At 46.8% G+C, this 19,254-nt stretch overlaps 1 protein-coding gene across 1 annotated transcript in view; it reads left to right on the top strand.

Annotated features, from left to right (window-relative positions):
- Positions 1-19,254, top strand: part of UBE2H (ubiquitin conjugating enzyme E2 H) — a 60,291-nt gene that overhangs the window by 29,065 nt on the left and 11,972 nt on the right. Inside the window, exons 2-3 of the mRNA XM_075599339.1 lie at positions 9,648-9,724; positions 16,114-16,188. Coding sequence (XP_075455454.1) covers positions 9,648-9,724; positions 16,114-16,188 — 152 coding nt within the window. The remainder of the gene's footprint in view (positions 1-9,647; positions 9,725-16,113; positions 16,189-19,254) is intronic.

Genomic DNA, 19,254 nt, shown 5'->3' with positions numbered 1-19,254 from the left:
TTGTTCTCAGGTTTGTACGTTACCTGGATGCATGGACCATCCCGCTTTTATCCGACGCTTGTTCCCAGGTTTGTACGTTACCTGGATGCATGGACCATCCCGCTTTTATCCGACGCTTGTTCCCCGGTTTGTATGTTACCTGGATGCATGGACCATCCCGCTTTTATCCGACGCTTGTTCCCCGGTTTGTACGTTACCTGGATGCATGGACCATCCCGCTTTTATGAGACGCTTGTTCCCCGGTTTGTACGTTACCTGGATGCATGGACCATCCCGCTTTTATCCGACGCTTGTTCCCCGGTTTGTACGTTACCTGGATGCATGGACCATCCCGCTTTTATCCGACGCTTGTTCCCCGGTTTGTACGTTACCTGGATGCATGGACCATCCCGCTTTTATCCGACGCTTGTTCCCAGGTTTGTACGTTACCTGGATGCATGGACCATCCCGCTTTTATCCGACGCTTGTTCCCCGGTTTGTACGTTACCTGGATGCATGGACCATCCCGCTTTTATCCGACGCTTGTTCCCTGGTTTTTGATGTAAAAATAACTTCAAAGTGTGGGTTGAAACTTTGCTTTAGATTCAAGATTTCACAAGACGACTGCTCTTAGAACTCCTTCCAAAACATTGGCTGTTAGGGGAACATTATTAGACATCAAAAGAGTTCCTGCAATGGGAAATAAATCATAATAAATCATTGTTCATCACCCAAGAAAGTAATGTCTCTTGGGTTCTTCCAATTCCGTATAGCGTTTCCAGGGGGAACGAAGACATCCTTCCTGAGTATTTTACAATGACTTTGTTTCCCGTGTAATCTCAAACTTTTGATTATTTTTTTTTATTTAAAATGATCCTTTTGGTGTCTCTTGAATCCCTATACCAGGGTTTTAGTTCCTTTTATTTGAATTGTTAACATGATTAAGATGAGAATTGTTAGTGTCCCAGCACACAATGAGGGGGTTGTTCACTGAATTGACTTCCTGGGACAGGCCTCCGTTTAAGGAGTAGGCCCCAGCCTGTCCCAGCCACAGATGGACCATTTGAGTTTTGTTGTGTAGAGATTGTTTAAATCACTGCCGGTTACGGTAGGGACGGCTATGCGTCTTTGCTGCCAGATAAGCCACACAGCAAAGGGTAAAGTGCAGATCTACTCACTCTTTCATGTACATCCTTCTTACTTTAGATTGCCGGACTGTCCCTTTCTTTTGGATATTTCCGTGTTACATCGTCCGGCGATGTTCTGCTTACAGCGCGAACGTTTGCTGCTGCTCCTCTGATCTTGTCCAGAAAGGATGTTTTGGGATCAAGTGCCTTTTCTTTTTCTCAACTTAGCCGCATTACTTAATTGTGACATCCTCCATTAGATTTCTGTACGCCTGGTTCTGATCCGCTCCTTGTGACCCATGGGCAATTCACTTGATCTCCCTGTGCTCAAGGCAATTGTAAGCTCCACAGAGCAGGGACTCCTTGTATCTGCATAATGTCATGTACAGCTCTGTGTACACTGTCAGTGCGACACAAGCTACAATATTGTATATTTCTATGATCCCCATACTGCTGCCCCAAGGAGCTTGCGCTGCAGCTTTTTGTGAGCTGTGCAAAGACTGCCGACGTATGCGTTGGGGTGTACAGATAAGTGCGTTGAGAGACGGGGGTGTAGTCGAGGTTTTTCAGCATTGTCAGAAACCATAACCCTACACCTAAGCCCTTCAGTGCTCACGGGTTGAGCCACCTCCGTAACCACGGACCCGCTGGCTCTTCGGCATCACCCACTGCTATTTCTGGTGTCCGGCTGCACATGGCGAGGTGGAGCTGAGATGGTCCCTAAGAACGAGCCTACGGTAATCATGGACGGTGTATAAGGTCCCCCCTGGGTGGCACTTTTGTTGATGTACACCGTATTTCAACAGGGCACTGAAGTGGTTAATGTTTTAATCACACAGAGTAAGGTAGATTTTTCCACGCCGTGGTCGGTGTGTGATGTAGTAGTTTGTCGCTCCCGCATTAGCGCTCTTAGTACCACGTTTTTATTAAAAATAAAATTTCCGGAAGCTTCTCTCCCTTTAAAGCGTACATGCTATATAAATCTTTCTAAGATGTGGCGTAAAGAGCTTTCTGTTTATGAGATCAGGATGTTGATGTGGGACTCGGTACCACTACATGAAGCCACTTGGAGCACTGGTTCCATGTTTGTGGCATGTGCATGGAACGGTAGTGAGGCTTATTTAAGTTGGTGACGTGATCTCACTTTATCGCAGCCTCGTTACTTGGCCTAGCAGACTTTTTTTTTTTTTTTTAGAATTGAAGGAGTTTCATCCAACTCCATCTTTCTTGTTCACACCACAGCGGCGAGAGTTTCTAAACGACTGTTCACATAGTTCCAAACTAAAATGTTATTAGATCTTTATCGAAGGCCTAATAATGGATAAAGATAACCTGATCAAACAAATGATACATTTTCAACGTTTATTTATCCACAAATGATTCAACATTAAATATCTATGTGTGAAAAAGTCTGTGACCCTTTAGATTCAGTACCTGGTGGCGCCCCCTTGAGCAGCAATGACTTCAACTAAGCGGTTCCTGTAACTGCCGGTCAGTCTCTCACATCGGGTTTGGCCCTATTCCTCCTTACAGATCTGCTTCTACTCAGTGACATTTGAGGGCTTTCTTGCATGGACAGCTCGCTTTAGGTCCTGACACATTTTGATGGGGTTTAGGCCCGGACTTTGACCAGGCCGTTGTAAAACGGGCAGTTTCTTCTGCAGCCATTCTTTTGTAGATCTGCTTGTTTGTTTAGGATCATTGTCTTTAGGCATGACCCACTTTCACTTCCGCTCACGGATGGAGGCCTGACATTCTCCTCTAGAATCTTCTGATACATTGCAGAATTAATTGTCAAGGATGGCAAGCGGTCCAGGTCCTGAGACGGCAAAGCAGCCCCAAACCATCACTTTCCCACCACCATGCTTGACGGTTGGGTTGAGGTTCTTCTGTTCAAATGCAGTTTTTGTTTTTGCCAAACATAACGTCATTGAGGCCAAAAAATATTCTACCTGTGACTCATCTGTCCAGAGAACATTGTTCCAGAAGTGTTGTGGATTATCTGTGTTCTTTGGTAAACTTCAGACGGGCAGCAATGTTCTTTTTAGAGAGCAGTGTTTTCCTCCTGGCTATCCTTCCATGAAAACCATTCTTTTTCAGTCTTTCTTACCGTTGAGTCATGAGCACTCACATTAGTGAAGGCGAGAGTGGCCTGCAGATCCCTGGATGTTACTCTGGGGTTCTTTGTGGCTTCCCGGATGATTTGCAGGTTTGTTCTTGTGGAGATTTTGGGCGACTACTCCTCGGTAGAGTGACACTGGTCTTGAACTTTCTCAGTTTTTGACAGTGGATTGTTAGAGCCCCAAATCCTTTGAAATGTTTTTGTTTTTTTTTAACCATTTCTAGACTGACCAGCATCAATAGCTGCCTTCTCTGAGTTGCTTAGATATTTTTTTTTTGATCGTGGCATGATGTGTTTCCACATTACCTGTATGGTGAAGACTAAACTCACAAAGTTTATGGTCTTTATATAGGAAGGGGCCTCCAAACTCGCTCCTGAAGAGCTACTTCATTATTTAAACACTGATTTGTAATTATCCCCTTTTAATTTAGTTTATAAAGCCAGGGTTTCACTTAATTTTTCACACACCTTGACCCTTAATTACTTATTTGTCTAATTCATACATTATTTTGTTTCAAAAGACATGAAATTGGTTCATATAAACCCTATTGAATATTTAAGAAAAAATGGTTTTGATTCAAGGTTCTCACGGAAAATCTATGGAATTTCTGAAATTCATTGGGATTCACAAACTTTCATGTCTCTATTCCAGCTCCCCTTCCTCTTGCCACATCAAATGTCATGTGAGACTAATGCCTTCTAAAGTGAGTTGCTTGTAACCATATACAGACGTACCCGGCATTACTGCACGTGCAGTGGTACACCATAGCCCCCCTTTTCACACACGGCTGGTTCAAGACAATAGATGCTTCTCCTGCATGTCCTGCTGTAGTGTATGGATATCTTTATTTATATAGCTCCCCCAATGTGCTTAGCGCTTTACAAAAAGACAATACAGTACAGGAAAGAATACAGTAACTCCAAACAAAAGGAAATCTCTGCCTCGGAGAGCTTACAATCTAAGTGGTTTGTTGGGAGACTTGGAGACAGCAGATGAGGGAATAAGTGCAGGAGATGGCAGTGCTTGGCCACAATGGTTGGTAGGAGTGACTGGGTGTGGGACAGTAGCCATGAGTGTAGGCTTTTGGGAGGCTTAATTGAGGTGAGCTTTAAGGTTTATCTTGGTAAAGTGCACTAGTGTGTAAGAAAATCTGCTACATCTGTAGATCCAGGAGTAATGTTGTAGGTGAACGGATCTCGTGTGTACTGCTAGTTTGCACAGAGCTCAAGGAATCTTGCAGGTCGTTCATATGAAGAAGTCTTAGTATAGAAAGCAAACCATCCCAACGTACGTTAGTTGTTTAAGGATTGGAATCTGGGTCTATCTGTGCTGCACTAACTGGCTTCCTAGACACTGGTGAAGTTACTGGGATTACTTCCTGGGTTTTAAAAGGGATTTAAATGGCCCTCCAATAGGAAGTCATAACCACATTTGGCGGCCATTTTGTTTCCCCCTTGAATATGTAAACCTGGTAACTTCACTGGTAAATATTGCGGCTGAAAATAGTGACGTGTGGCTCTGGGAAACCTCCCGGTAACTGTCCGGTAACAACCAAAAAACGGGGGCCAAAGAATCTGGGACAAGGAACTGTCTTTTTATGAAAGACTTAACATAAATCTCTTGTAATATTTGCAGAATAACGATGGCAAAATATGCACATTGTGCTTTAATGTCTCTTCTTTTTGAGGAAAGTCCTCCCTATAAAATGCTTTTTACATACTCCTGTACTCCGTCCTCCATGAAAAGTAATGAGTATCTATATATCCATCCCATCTATCTGTAAAGAGCATGTTGGAAAGTGCTTTAAATCCCAACATATATTGGGTTTGCAGTAAGTGAGGGTTATGGCCGTTCCATTTGTAAGTTGTTCAATGATTTAGACCAGGAGTGGCAAACTCCAGTCCTCAAGGGCCACCAACAGGTCAGGATTTACGGGTATGCCTGCTTCAGCACAGGTGGCTGTCCACAACTGACAAACTCCAATCCTCCAGTGCCACTGTCGGGTCTTAAGGATATCCCAGCTTCAGCACAGGTGGTTTAGTCTTTGATTGAGCCACCTTTGCTGAAGCAGGGATTTCATTAAAACCTAACCTGTGGTGGCCCTCGGACAGGCGTTGGCCACCCCCGATTTAGGCCATTAAGACCATGGTTTTATTTTCCAAATTTATACCTGAAACCATCACGGATCACTGAATAAAGCTCACTGCGGCGCCTGTATGTTACCGTTTACTTGCAAAGGGCCAGCATATTCCACAGTGCGGTTACATGGGGTGGCAGATGTTGCTGGCACCTCTGCCAGCGAAAGGGTTAATATGGCCACTCCAGCAGAGTTTAGGGCTTTCCAGGCTTCTAACTTTTTGGCCGGCGACTCCTGCACATCTCTTGCTGCGGCCCCACTCCTCTTATTGCTGGAGGCAAGCCCTCCAGGGAACCCTCAAACACTATTTTGGGGGCTGCAACTGGCGTTTTGTGTTCAACAATTGCCATGGAAAATGCTGGTTTCCTGGGCAGTGTGAGCAAGGGTTTTCTCATGCCATGGGGATTGAATTAGCATTGCGCACGTGGTAAGCAGTACCGGCCAGGCTGGAGGGGAATGAATGATTCCTCGGCGAGACTGATCACGTTACCTACAGCCCAACGTTACATAGGGTAACTTTCTATTTTTATGGCTGGGCATGGGAATATGAGCATGGATTCCCCTCTAACCTCTGACCTATATCGAGCACATACGCCTCAGATGGTCTGGCTCATGGTGAGCTGTTGCAAGCGTTATCGCCTTTGGCCGCGTGTTGGCTACATCTGTAAGCCCAGGTGGCAAAGCATAAAAACAGTAACCTCTTGCCAAGGTTCTAGTTGCCCGAGGTTTACCAAGATGGTTTTGTGGTAAACTTCATATTGGAATCTCCTTTCCAAATAGCAGTGTCACAAAAGTATACTGGAGATCAAATGAGGGTAACTTGTTTAACTGTGACACGTTCTTTTAACCTTAGTGGCAATTCAAGACTTGCCCGTCCCCCCATCTTTTTAATATGGAATTGAAGCAGGGGGTCTCCGGAGCTGAACCTCATTAATTTAATTTAATCTGGGGACCCCCGGCCTCCTGAGATACTTACCTCCGTCATGGGTGCGAGTAGCCTCTCCAGGGTGCACATGGCTGGTTTCCAAAGCTGCCGGGCCCTGCAGGCCAATAGGAAGCCGTGACCTCATCCGGTGCGGCTTCCTATTGGCCCAGGTGACGCGGGAGCTTAAAACAGCAGGTACCAACCCCCCCTTCGGAGGTATCCGGAAGCTGGGGGTCCCCGGAGCTGAAATGAATGGGGGTTCAGCGTAGACCCCCTGTCTCAAACTTGTATTAAGAAAAATTATAGGCTAAAGCAGTAAAATTCAGGGCATTATTGAAAACCCTGCTCTCTGATTGGTTAAAATTCCGGGCATAATCCAATCAGTAATGCCCGGAATTTAAGCAGCAGAATGTGTAGTTTACAATGTGTTTATTTCCAGCCAATCAGCTTTCAGAACAGCTGAGGCAGGGCAGGGGATGCGTCTTGATTGAAGTAACGGCTCTGAGACAGGGCAGGGGATTGGTCAGGACGTATCAGCCACGGGATGACTCCTCCCCCTCCCGAGCTGACTGTGTGTGTGTGTGTGTGTGTGTGTGTGTGTGTGTGTGTGTGTGTGTGTGTGTCAGTGTCAGCAGCAGTGTTTATGGGTGTAGCGTGTGGTGTGTGGAGGTGCTGTGTTGTGTGTAGAGGTGGGAGTGGAGTGCAAAGTTTAGTAAGTGGCTGCATTTTTTATTGTGACTGCAGTGTGTGTTGTGCTGTTGTATGTGTAGCAGCAGTGTATGTCAGTGTCAGCAGCAGTGTATGGGTGTAGCACGTGTGTGTAGCAGCAGAGTTTGTGTGTAGCAGCAGAGTTTGTGTGTGTGTGTGGAGGGGGTGCTGTGTTGTGTGTGTGTAGAGGAGGTGCTGTGTTGTGTGTGTGTGTGTGTACACACAGAGGGGTGGCAGTGTGTGATATAGATATCTGCAGTGTAAGCGTATATAGAGGTGGTTTCATGTATTTACCATTTTATTTTAATAAAAAAATCTATATAACTATACAAAGTGTCTATTTATGAAATAAGTCTACATTTAGCCTATAATAGTAATAATCCCCTCAGAACAGGGCATTACTGGCCAATAATGACCTGGTTGGGTTAAAGTCCCGCGACTTCGCCTCGGGCCTTCAACTCTTCCAGCCAGGGCATTATTGGCCAGTAATGCCCTGTTCTTGGCTGATTATTACTTAAATAAATGCCTCGGATTGCTCCTCTGAAGTCCCAGCAGTGGAACGCCTGTTCTGTTCCCTAAACGTTAGTGCGATAATGCTGATCTTCCTTTACCATGGATGCTAATTGTGCGATAATGTTTTTGGTAGCGTAACATGTTCTGTATTCCTTCCCAGGGAAATAGTGACTTGGCTGACGCGCTTACTGAAAGTTACTGCTTATTTGCTGACGTGCCTTCTCTTCCATGGATAGCACACCTAATGTTTGCTTCCTAGTTAAGGTCTTGATTAGTATTTGGGTACAAAAGCTGTATATGGACAGGCGGCGATGTTGGCAGTTTGTGCAGTGGGTGTGGGACGTCCTGCCACTGCAGTCACATTTTTTTAATTGTTTGCAAGTCCCACCAAATGTGAAGGGGTTCGAGGGGCTGTGGGGTTGTGGCTTTTCTGTTGCTTATTTTTAGCTGTTTTTCTGTCTGATCCCAGGAAATAAAAGTTGGCCGTGTCATGTGCAGTGACAGCAGTGCAGATTCCTGGAACTGTTCCTGCTTTTGGTAAGAGACAGACCTGTGTGTGGCAATAGCACACTCTGTGCCTGCATGTTTACTGTGTTGGTGCACGTTTCTCGTACGGCCGTTGGAAGGCTGGCACAAGACCACCCTCCGTTTCACAGATCAGTTACAGATAATCCTACTGTGATGCAGCCTTGTGCTCAAAGTATAACTTCTCAGGAAGGGAAAAGGCCCAAATGTGTCGGAAACTGATTCCCGGGGAGCTGGGGGGAGTAAAACAGGGTGTCAAAGTGTGATTTAAGTGACGTGGGTTATTGCTTTAAGGACTGGTTCCTCCTTTGACCGAAATGCTGCTTTTTTGTTTTTTTAATTGTCCTTAAAAATAGCGTTGTGGGATTTTAAAGGCCAGCTACCCCCTTTTTTTAAAGATCAACTTGTTAGCTGCATTTTTACCTTTGTGGATTTATACAATACAGAATGTTATTGAGCGATCCTTCTTTTCCTACATGGAGTCTTGGGATGGTGGTGGGTGCTGGACTTCTGGTGTCACTGGAGGCTCGGGTTGACTGAGGGTTTCTTCTGTCTTGCTCTACACCAAGGGGCATTTGATTCTTCTAGAGAAGCAGAATTGTCCTTTCATACTCCTGCCAATGACATCACAAATCCAAGATGTCTGCCCCCGGGAAGAACATACAAATCATTTATTGTAAATCTCATTTTCTATGTCTTAGTGCATATATAACTTTTTTGTTATTTTGTGTTGCCTGCCTCTAAATTGTATTTAAGCATCAGCGTGTTCTAGTATGGGTCTATTCTTCAGGCTTTGTGGTTTTTTTTATGCTGCTATTTTAGCATAATCTGCTCAGCCTCGTACTTGTATTATTGGGATGACATATTGTGCTTGTTTGTACCAACACTACTTTATTTGCAAATCTAAAATTACACTCTGTGTGTGCGCATGCCAAGTTTAATTCCAAGTGCAAGCTTCTTGTGATCTTCAAGCCGCATAACGTGAAACATTCAGGGTGGTTTTTAATTTATATTTTTTTAATCAGTTCGGTAGAATTGGATAATACTGTCTGCGTTTTAATTTAACTCCTAATGCCGTTTTTAAGGATTTTTAATATACAGAATCCTGTGGTTGCTACAGCAACCATTTAGAAAGTTGTATCCACTTCCTCTCTTGAAACTGCCTGTCTCACCTTTTTGAGCTCTGCCCTTTGGGAACAAAGTATCTCAAACTGTTCTGTTTCTGTGCTTCAAACAGCAGGCTGTATTACTCTGAAAGCTGTAACAATGTGTTGCATATCAGCTGCAGCATTTCAGACAAAGTTTGAAGGCAGCCATTTCGTTAGGCACACACTCGGGCTTTGTACAGGTTTATAACAGGCGCACCAAACGATTGCCAGTTGAAGTAAGAATGTAGAATTATACATTGTCGCATGCTTTACATATACACCTAAGAAATAAGGAGAATGTCGTTTTGCTTTCACAAGTCACTGTATATACTGATGTCTCGGGCACGACGGTAAGTAGATGGTATGATCTGCAGATCGGTTGCCAATTGTCCCTGTAAAATGCGTTCTGCTTTATATTGATCAATTCAAATATGCTGTACTTTCCTTAACCTGCTGCTTCAGCATCGAGAGCAAGCATGAAGTCACCATCCTAGGAGGACTTAATGAATTTATAGTGAAGTTTTATGGACCACAAGGAAGTAAGTATATCCTTCTCCTTCTTTTGCCTAGCCCTGTGTTTACATGCTTGTCAAGATGTTATAAGCCGGAGTGGCTGGGTTTCTATTCCAGAAAGTGGGTATCAGTCTAATGTACACAGTGCAATATAAAGTACATTCTGTCTCCACAGTGAGGTTCACAGGGTTGTTGGGGTCCGATGTCCACACAAGGTATATACACCTGGACGTGTGGGCCAGTCTTTGTTGACGTAGTTGATGCCCCCAGGTGACCTGTTCCTTTGCGAGATATGGTTTTCCTAATTGGAGAATCTTGTATATGTTGCCCTCATTTCACCTTGTGTAGTATAGGGTTATTGCTGGGGTGTGGGCTGATCGCCACAGTTTGGTAAGCGATTATAACCCGGCCTTTAAATTGGGGGTTCTCAAAGCCAGTCAAGACGAGGCCCCCCCCCCCCCCCAACAGGTCTGCTTTTTTAAAAACTCTATCCCTGCTTCAGCATAGGCAGCTCAATTGGTGGCCTTCGACTCTACCACCTGTGCTGAAGCAGAGATATCCTGAAAACCTGGCCTTTTGGGTCTCGGACTGGAGTTGAGCACCCCTGTTTAAGTCCTATTTTCCATAGGAGAGGTGTTCAGGTGTGGCAGAAACCGCAAACGTAACACCAATGTAAATCCGTCTTGCTATTGAGCCTTGCACTTAATCCCACGTATAGGCCTTTATGAAATGTTTGACATTCTCGTAGTCTAGTTCGGGATAATGGTTTGCGGGCTCTGTGTACATATCGGTGGGCTGACAATCTGAAAGACTGTATCTTCTGGATCGGCAGATTTACCTTCCTTACAGTTTAAGGGCGTGTGAAACCCCAAGATGCATGATATCCATACATGTAAAAATCCAACATGTGCCGGTTATCCGCGGGAGCAGAAGAGCCCGTGGGAGTCTGCTAATTGAACCTGTTTTGCTACCAGGGGTCTGTAACCCCCACCTGGCAGCAGAAGGGTATCCGATTGGTAGTGGACGAGTGTAATATTTCGCTGCGGTTATTTCACGTGCGTTTCCCAGCGCACGGTGTTGGCTGCTGTGCGATATATATTTGGGGCCGGCAGCTGCACGGTTTGTGAATGGATAAGTACGGTGCTGTCGGTCATTAGTTAATGTTTGCATACCTGGGACACTGCTTGGTCAAGGCCATTATTCAGAACACAAGGGAGCGGATTGTGTGACGGCTGCAAATATTAAAGTCTCGCTGTGACGCATTTATAAAAACAGTGTGGTCCAAACGGGCCTCGGTAGCGTTCATTTCTCGGGGGTTGCGAATGTGGTGAAAACAATGAGCTCCTAGCTGAGGAGAGACCATCTATTCTGTCAGTGTGCTAGGCCGCCCCATTTATCTATCGGGATAGCAGGGGTGGGCAGCTCCAGTCCTCAGGGTTTAAAGATATCCCTGCTTCAGCACAGGTGGATCAATCAGTGAGCCACCTGTGCTAAAGCTGGAGTATCCGTACCCTCCCCTGCTGGTGGCCCTTGAGGACCTGAGTTGACCGCTCCTGCAATACAGTATGAGGCATTTAGTATCTTGTTGGCAATAGGAGTGGAAGTTAATGTGTAGTTAACAATGTGTTAAAAGCTTCTCACCATATTGAATAAGGGCCAGAGGGGCTTATTCCTGAAGGCCTGTTACATCCAGTGTTCTCTTATTCACTTGAATAGTAATTAACGCCTGATCGGTTGTTTTTAACCTGTAATTTACCTTAAAGTAGCTATCCAAGCGGTTTTATTTTCTTACAAAGTGGGGACAAGGCGCTTCAGAGTTGAACCCCTCTGGTTTCAGCTCCCGGCCTGTTCCCCCTGCTCCCGGCCTGTTCCCCCTGCTCCCGGCCTGTACCCCCTGCTCCCGGCCTGTACCCCCTGCTCCCGGCCTGTACCCCCTGCTCCCGGCCTGTACCCCCTGGCTCCCGGCCTGTACCCCCTGGCTCCCGGCCTGTACCCCCGGCTCCCGGCCTGTACCCCCTGGCTCCCGGCCTGTACCCCCTGGCTCCCGGCCTGTACCCCCTGGCTCCCGGCCTGTACCCCCTGGCTCCCGGCCTGTACCCCCGGCTCCCGGCCTGTACCCCCTGGCTCCCGGCCTGTACCCCCTGGCTCCCGGCCTGTACCCCCTGGCTCCCGGCCTGTACCCCCTGGCTCCCGGCCTGTACCCCCTGGCTCCCGGCCTGTACCCCCTGGCTCCCGGCCTGTACCCCCTGGCTCCCGGCCTGTACCCCCTGGCTCCCGGCCTGTACCCCCTGGCTCCCGGCCTGTACCCCCTGGCTCCCGGCCTGTACCCCCCTGGCTCCCGGCCTGTACCCCCCTGGCTCCCGGCCTGTACCCCCCGGCTCCCGGCCTGTACCCCCCTGGCTCCCGGCCTGTACCCCCCTGGCTCCCGGCCTGTACCCCCCTGGCTCCCGGCCTGTACCCCCCTGGCTCCCGGCCTGTACCCCCCTGGCTCCCGGCCTGTACCCCCCTGGCTCCCGGCCTGTACCCCCCTGGCTCCCGGCCTGTACCCCCCTGGCTCCCGGCCTGTACCCCCCTGGCTCCCGGCCTGTACCCCCCCGGCTCCCGGCCTGTACCCCCCCGGCTCCCGGCCTGTACCCCCCCGGCTCCCGGCCTAATTACCAGTTTAGGTATGGGTATGGGCTCCTCCCCTGCAGGAGACACAATGTCATCAGTTCAGGCTTCCTACAAGGCGCTGGTGTAAATCCTAGCCGGGAACCCCAGGAACCATCCTGTTTTATTATTATTTAGGCCAGGGGTAAAAACGACAGTATCGTTCCTTTCATGTGTAACACCGGCAGGTGGTTGGATAACATGCCCCTTGCTGTTAAATACATATACTAGAGGTATTTTGGGGGTGGCCCTGGATCTCACTGTGTTGTAGCTTCTAGTCCTGTCTCTTACTCTCCTGCAGTGTCGTGTTAGCTGGCACTGGAGATGGAATTAGCCGTAATTAGTCAAGTGGAAGCTGGTTTACACTTTGTGCTGTATTGTGTATCCAGTCTACAACTGGCTTCGGCTGGGCTCATTCAGTTTGGCCCCGAGGCGCACTCTCTAATAGTGTTAGCCTTGTGTTTTTTGTGAGAAGGCTGGAGCTAGATGTAGCCAGGGAGAGGTAGATGTGGCGAGAGAAAGATGCTGAACTCAAACTATATACAGAGCGGAATAATCACATGCTACAGAAGTCATTCTGCTACAGTAAAATGTGAGGGATTGTAATGGTCACGTAAGGGGATATTTTATATTAGAAAGAGTAGTCTTATAGACGTGGCACAACTTGTGGCTCTGTTTTGGAAGCCCATATCGCACCACATTCTGTCAACACTGCTAATAGAAGTTATGGGGTCATTTGCCAGTTCAGTTTTCCTACGTGGTGTGTAAGATTTCTTCGGGGGGCACTGCCTCTTAGTTGGCCATACAGGGCAGTGCTGGGTTTACGTCGTAAAGCAGGTGGGCATTACTTGGAAATTCAAACAACTGTTAGTGACTCAAGTATGTACACGCCTTTTATACCAGGGATCCCACGCGTTCTGCTTGGTGTCCAGCCAATCGTGTTCCCCCATGCTCTTTTGGGAAAGGGAGGGGATGTGTTGGTGACTGCCCCTTATTCCCAGTATTTCCAGCTATCCCCTCATTGACTTCCAGGTGTCTACTCATTGATCTCCAGCCACTCGTGCAGAGGTTCCTGTTAACCAGTCACTTGCTGTGGGAGGGATATTTTTCTGTGGCAGCAAATGGTTTTAGTCTGTGCCCTCTCCAATGACCACACGTGATTTCTTTACGATCTCCCTCATGATGTGGGAGATGGGGAGATGATGCACACTGCGGTGGGAGATGGAGATGATGCTCACTGCGGTGGGAGATGGGGAGATAATGCGCACTGCGGTGGGAGATAATGCACACGGCGGTGGGAGATGGGGAGATAATGCGCACGGCGGTGGGAGATGGGGAGATAATGCGCACGGCGGTGGGAGATGGGAGATAATGCACACGGCGGTGCGAGATGGGGAGATAATGCGCACGGCGGTGGGAGATGGGGAGATAATGCACACGGCGGTGGGAGATGGGGAGATAATGCGCACGGCGGTGGGAGATGGGGAGATAATGCGCACGGCGGTGGGAGATGGGGAGATAATGCGCACGGCGGTGGGAGATGGGAGATAATGCGCACGGCGGTGGGAGATGGGGAGATAATGCGCACGGCGGTGGGAGATGGGGAGATAATGCGCACGGCGGTGGGAGATGGGAGATAATGCACACGGCGGTGGGAGATGGGGAGATAATGCGCACGGCGGTGGGAGATGGGGAGATAATGCGCACGGCGGTGGGAGATGGGGAGATAATGCGCACGGCGGTGGGAGATGGGAGATAATGCGCACGGCGGTGGGAGATGGGGAGATAATGCACACTGCGGTGGGAGATGGGGAGATAATGCGCACGGCGGTGGGAGATGGGGAGATAATGCACACTGCGGTGGGAGATGGGGAGATAATGCACATGGCGGTGGGAGATGAGAGATAATGCGCACGGCGGTGGGACTAAATGACAATGTAAAATGTGGCCAATCTGCATCCCAACAAAGAGTGCGTGATCTCAAAGAATGAAAGCGCTCCATGTACCATAGAGTGCGCCTCTGCTGCCAAGCGGGCACGTTCTCGTGCTTCCCCACTAATAAAGGGTCAAACCCAATCGGCCCCATCGTACCCTGCATCTGAAAGCGGCAAACCTCGGACACGTCCACTTCAAAGCTTAGCTTTGCAACTGTAACCAAGTAGCAAAAAGTCATCTCGCATGGATAGGATGTGATGGTTCCCAGGAGACCTCGGGTAACTGCTTACCCCAACACACTGTTCCCGCCAGCGAGGCCTTTACTAACCGTTTCTATATAGGAGCCATTGTGAGAGCTGTCCTGGACAGTGCAAGTTTGCATTTTTTTCAGCTTGTCTTTGCTCAGGCTGGCAAGCCTGAATTAATCAGCTATACCTGGGGTTATGCAATAGTGCAAAGTCCACGTAGCTATTTTTGCCCTGGAAAGTGTTTATTTTATTGCGTGCTGTAATAACTTATTGGTACAACACGAGTTCTTGGTGTACAGAGATGTGGAGAGCGTGCATGCCCTTGTGTATGTTCAGAATTATTATTTTTTATGACCAACGTTTGGGTAATCAAAAGGTATCTTAAATGATTCACTATAAACATTGGGTAGGGTAAGCCAATTGTTAATAACAAAGGACATTCAGTTAAAACGGCAATCCCAATTTTTCCACTTGACATTTTTTTTTTTTTTTTAATCACTTGAACCAGTGGGATTCAAACACTAGGCTGCTATCCACTGACTTCTGGGGACCCCCTGATTCCAGAAAATAGTTTTTTGTGCCAGCTTGATGAAAGAGATCTATAAATATGGCTGAGGGGTCACCAATAGACTGCTTGATGTAGCGTTTTTGCTTTACTGGCCGGTATTCTTGCCTGGTTGGGAAAAGCTTCAAATATCCGTGTTTGGGGAGGTGTGGGCGCTGCGGTCCCAGTAATACTGTGGCTTCATTCTTTCTAAACTGGTCGGCCCCCATAAAGCCCTGAATCTAAATCTTAGCCACCGTTATTAGGACCTTCCACGGAATTGGTGCCTGGAATAGCAAAGAACTTTGTCAGCCGAAGACAACTTATTTATTTTTTTTCCTTGAGGCTTTTTAGCGTTTAATAAATAACGTTTTAATTGTCCAGCAGGTAGCAAACAATTTCAAAGTAGGGTTTTTTTGAGCTGGTAAATATGGTTTCTGCGTCACAAAGCAATAAAATGAATGGGCATATTGGGATTTTAAAGTGGCCTTGAGACATCGAGGAACATCTCTCCATGAAGCGGAGTTTAATTTGTCCAGAGGCGCAGAGATGCCCTGTGTGTGGAACCTTCTCACTGGGCGATGGATGCCTTGCATGTAGGTTAGCGTCCTAGCTTGTCCCCTTTCAGATTCCATTCAGTTGGAGTTGTTCACTTTGTCCTTAATACGTCCTATAAAGATTGCTACTGTACATATGTTTAAGTTTTGCAGTCCAAAATATTTAGAGGTATGCGTGCACTCAGAAATGACAGCTGCTTGCGGGTTGCTGAAACTTTGTGGTGAAATCCCATGGAAATGAAGCGCCGTGTAGCGCACCCAAGAAGTGGTCGAGTGGTTAGTGTTCATTCATCAACGTTTCGGTCACACACAGCAGACCTTTCTCGTGGTATAAATACTAGCCACTTGAGCACTATTTTGGATCGCCACTCTTTTCGCTTCACTTGCAAACGTTTTGCTGGACATGCTTTTTCTAGTGCTAAAAAGCGTCAACTACGTCAAGGTCTTAACACGTCCGTCGTTTTGTTTCCCCCCTCTTGCAGCACCATATGAAGGTGGCGTGTGGAAAGTTAGAGTGGACCTTCCTGATAAATATCCTTTCAAATCTCCTTCTATAGGTAGGTGTTGGGTTTGTGTAGGAGTCCTTCTCTGGTAATTGGTGCCTGTGTAACGGACTGACCTATGTTGGATGGTCTACACCAGGGGAGGGCGACTCCAGTCCTCAAGGGCCACCAAAAGGTCAGGTTTTAAGGATATCCCCTTTTCAGCACAGGGGGCTCAATCATATGCTCAGTGTTCGACTGCGTTACCTGTGCTGCAGGGATGTCCTTAACCTTAACATTTAGTGGCCCTTGAGGGCTGGAGTTGACCTCCCCTGGTCTACACGGTCTTCAACTCCGCTTTCCGTTTTAGAATGCTGCTGTGAGTGTGTTGATTAATGCACTAAATTGTTAACCCTTTCACTGGGACCAGCGATGCTTCGCAAAGCAGCGTGGTGTTACCAATGGGCCTGCTGCCCAAACTGCATGAACTAAGGGCACGGTGCCTTATGCATAAACCAAAAGCCATTGTTTTCACAGAAACATGGCTAACCCCTAAAACCCCCGATGCAAATATCGCCATTCAAGGATACTCCATTTCTAGGGGAGATAGGTCAAAGAGGGGAGGAGGGGTGTTATTTTATATTGCAGACACCTTAAATGTACACTGTTAAATTGCCCCCTAAGCCCAGCCTCTTTTGAAATCCTATTTGGCAAAATATGCCCCCCCCCTTTCATATCTTGGTTGCTGGCATCTACCGCCCCCCTAAAACCCCTGACTGATATCACCCAGTTTCTTGGCTCCATTTCCTCTCTGAACGAGAAGAGTGAGCTGCTAGTTCTTGGTGATTTCAACTACAATTGGCTCGACCCGAAAACCACAAAATCCAGATACAAATCAAATCGCTTAACCTATCGCAACTCATTTCCCAACCCACACGGACAAACCTGAAATCGCACTACCATTCCTTGCTAGACTGGATTCTCTCCTCAAATCCCATCAGAATCCAATCCTCTGACATCCTTCCTGACATTTTCAGTGACCATGCAATAGTGTACTGTGTAAGGAAAATTAAACCGCCCTAAAGTTCTCCTCAATAGAACTTTAGAAACTTTAACCCACAACAGTTTCTGGCTGACCATACCAATTGCCCTTGATACAGAATCAACTTAATTCTCGACTCTGATTCTGCCCTCGACTATTTCCAATCAGAGTTCTTAAAACTCTGTTACCCATGCTCCACTACGCAGAATAAGAATATGGGGGCCCACCTTCCGTGCTGGTCAGAAGCGTATTCCACAGCGGATGCTAATGCCTATTATCGACTATGGGGACATAGTTTACGGCTCGGCACCCCAAACCCACCTTGGCAAACGTGATACCCTCTACAATTCAATATGCCGTTTTATTCTCTGATGCAAATACAGCACATACCACTGTGAAATGCTCAAAGAACTAGATTGGTCATCACTCGAGTCTAGGCCCAAAGTTCACCTTTCCTGTCTTGCCTTCAAATACTTTCTGGGCAAGCTACCCATCTGTCTGAACAAGCTCCTCACCCCTACCTCATGCAGCACTTATCACCTGAGATCTGACTCCAAGGGACTGTTCATGGTCCCAAGGCTCAACAAAGTATTCGTCCGCTCCTCCTCTAAGCTTGCACCCCAAAACTGGAATAATCTACCAGAGAGACTCATAGCCGCCACCAGTCTACGTTCTTTCAAAACTAAAGCTGTCTCATATTTTAATCTGGTCTGTAACTGATAAGCCTATAATATGTATCATCTCTAACTGTATAATGTATACCCTGTTAATTTATGTAACTTTTATTTTTAACCATGTATTATTTGTCATCTTAACTCTGTGCCCAGGACATACTGAAAACGAGAGGTAACTCTCAAAGTATTACTTCCTGGTAACACTAATAAATTGATGGCAAATAGTTGAGCCACCACAAAATTAACCATACTGTAACATTTTATTCCACCAGCTATGCCTATTTTGTTATTATTATTATTATTATTAATTTTTTCCTCTGCCGATTCATGTGCTAGACCTTTAAATCGATAATGCGCCTGCTAGAATGCCCTCTCTCTTTCTCAAGGCCGGGGCTGTGTATACTTAATATTTTCATCATTCATCTTTAACTGCAACTTGACCATTGCAATCTGAGGTCAGCCTGGGGGCTACCTGATACGGGGCCTTTTCTATACATTCCCCACTCTGAATGCCGGGGTCTGTCATCCATCAGCCACTATCCTGAACCATTTTGTTCATTGAAAGGAGAGAAAAAACGATTTCCAGTTTTTTCCTCTTCCCCCTTTTCTCTCCCTCATTTAAGAAGCTTTCTCCTGGCCCTCGTTGCTGCACATGGCTCTTCCACACCTCTTGAGACCTAGGTTTCACTATCTTCCCACTCTGGCATTTACCTTGAACTTGAGAATTTTTCCTCTGTTCTTCCTCTAACAGTAGAAAAAATGGACATCAGGTATAATACTGAGGGGGGGGGGGGGGGGGAATTACTATCATGTTTGCCTTGATGGAGGCTCAGCAGCGAACCAGTAAATGTTGTGTTTTTTTGTTTTTTTTGTCTCCTTCCCATTTATGTTCTAGTGGTTTCATTGGGTCAATCTATTTGCAGTAATACCACAGTCCAGGATCTCTGCAGTATCGGATATTTGTCGTCCCCCTCCCCTCTCCCAGGAAAGAGTGCTTGCCTCATGGATACAAAGTGACTCTCCGAGTCTGCCTCCCTCCATGATTTTATTGGGGACCCAATGACTACATTTGTATTTTTTTTTCTTTTAAATGTACAAAAATAACCAAGTGTTTTAAAGACTTTGGGGATCCAATGGGAATTGTATCTGGGGTTCACCTCCTCCCCAGTTTAGGAAATATTAAAACAATATCTGTACAAAATGAGCATTATTGCTCGTAGACCTCTACATCACTTTAATTTCCTCACTAGATTATTCACCATCTCTGTTCCGCTCTAGGAATGGGACTCGCGGTTCTGAGTTCTCCTAAACTTGCTTGCATGTACTATGTGTTGCTAAGATTAGTGTGTAAATGAAAAGGCCGCATATAATCTCTAGGGTCGGAGCTATTGTAAAAGCCCATCGGTGTCTGCTCACTAAAAGCTT

The sequence above is a fragment of the Ascaphus truei genome, chromosome 5, assembly GCF_040206685.1.
Source record: "Ascaphus truei isolate aAscTru1 chromosome 5, aAscTru1.hap1, whole genome shotgun sequence".
NCBI classification, from domain to species: Eukaryota; Metazoa; Chordata; class Amphibia; order Anura; family Ascaphidae; genus Ascaphus; species Ascaphus truei.
This window is presented reverse-complemented; position numbering and strand designations above follow the sequence as displayed.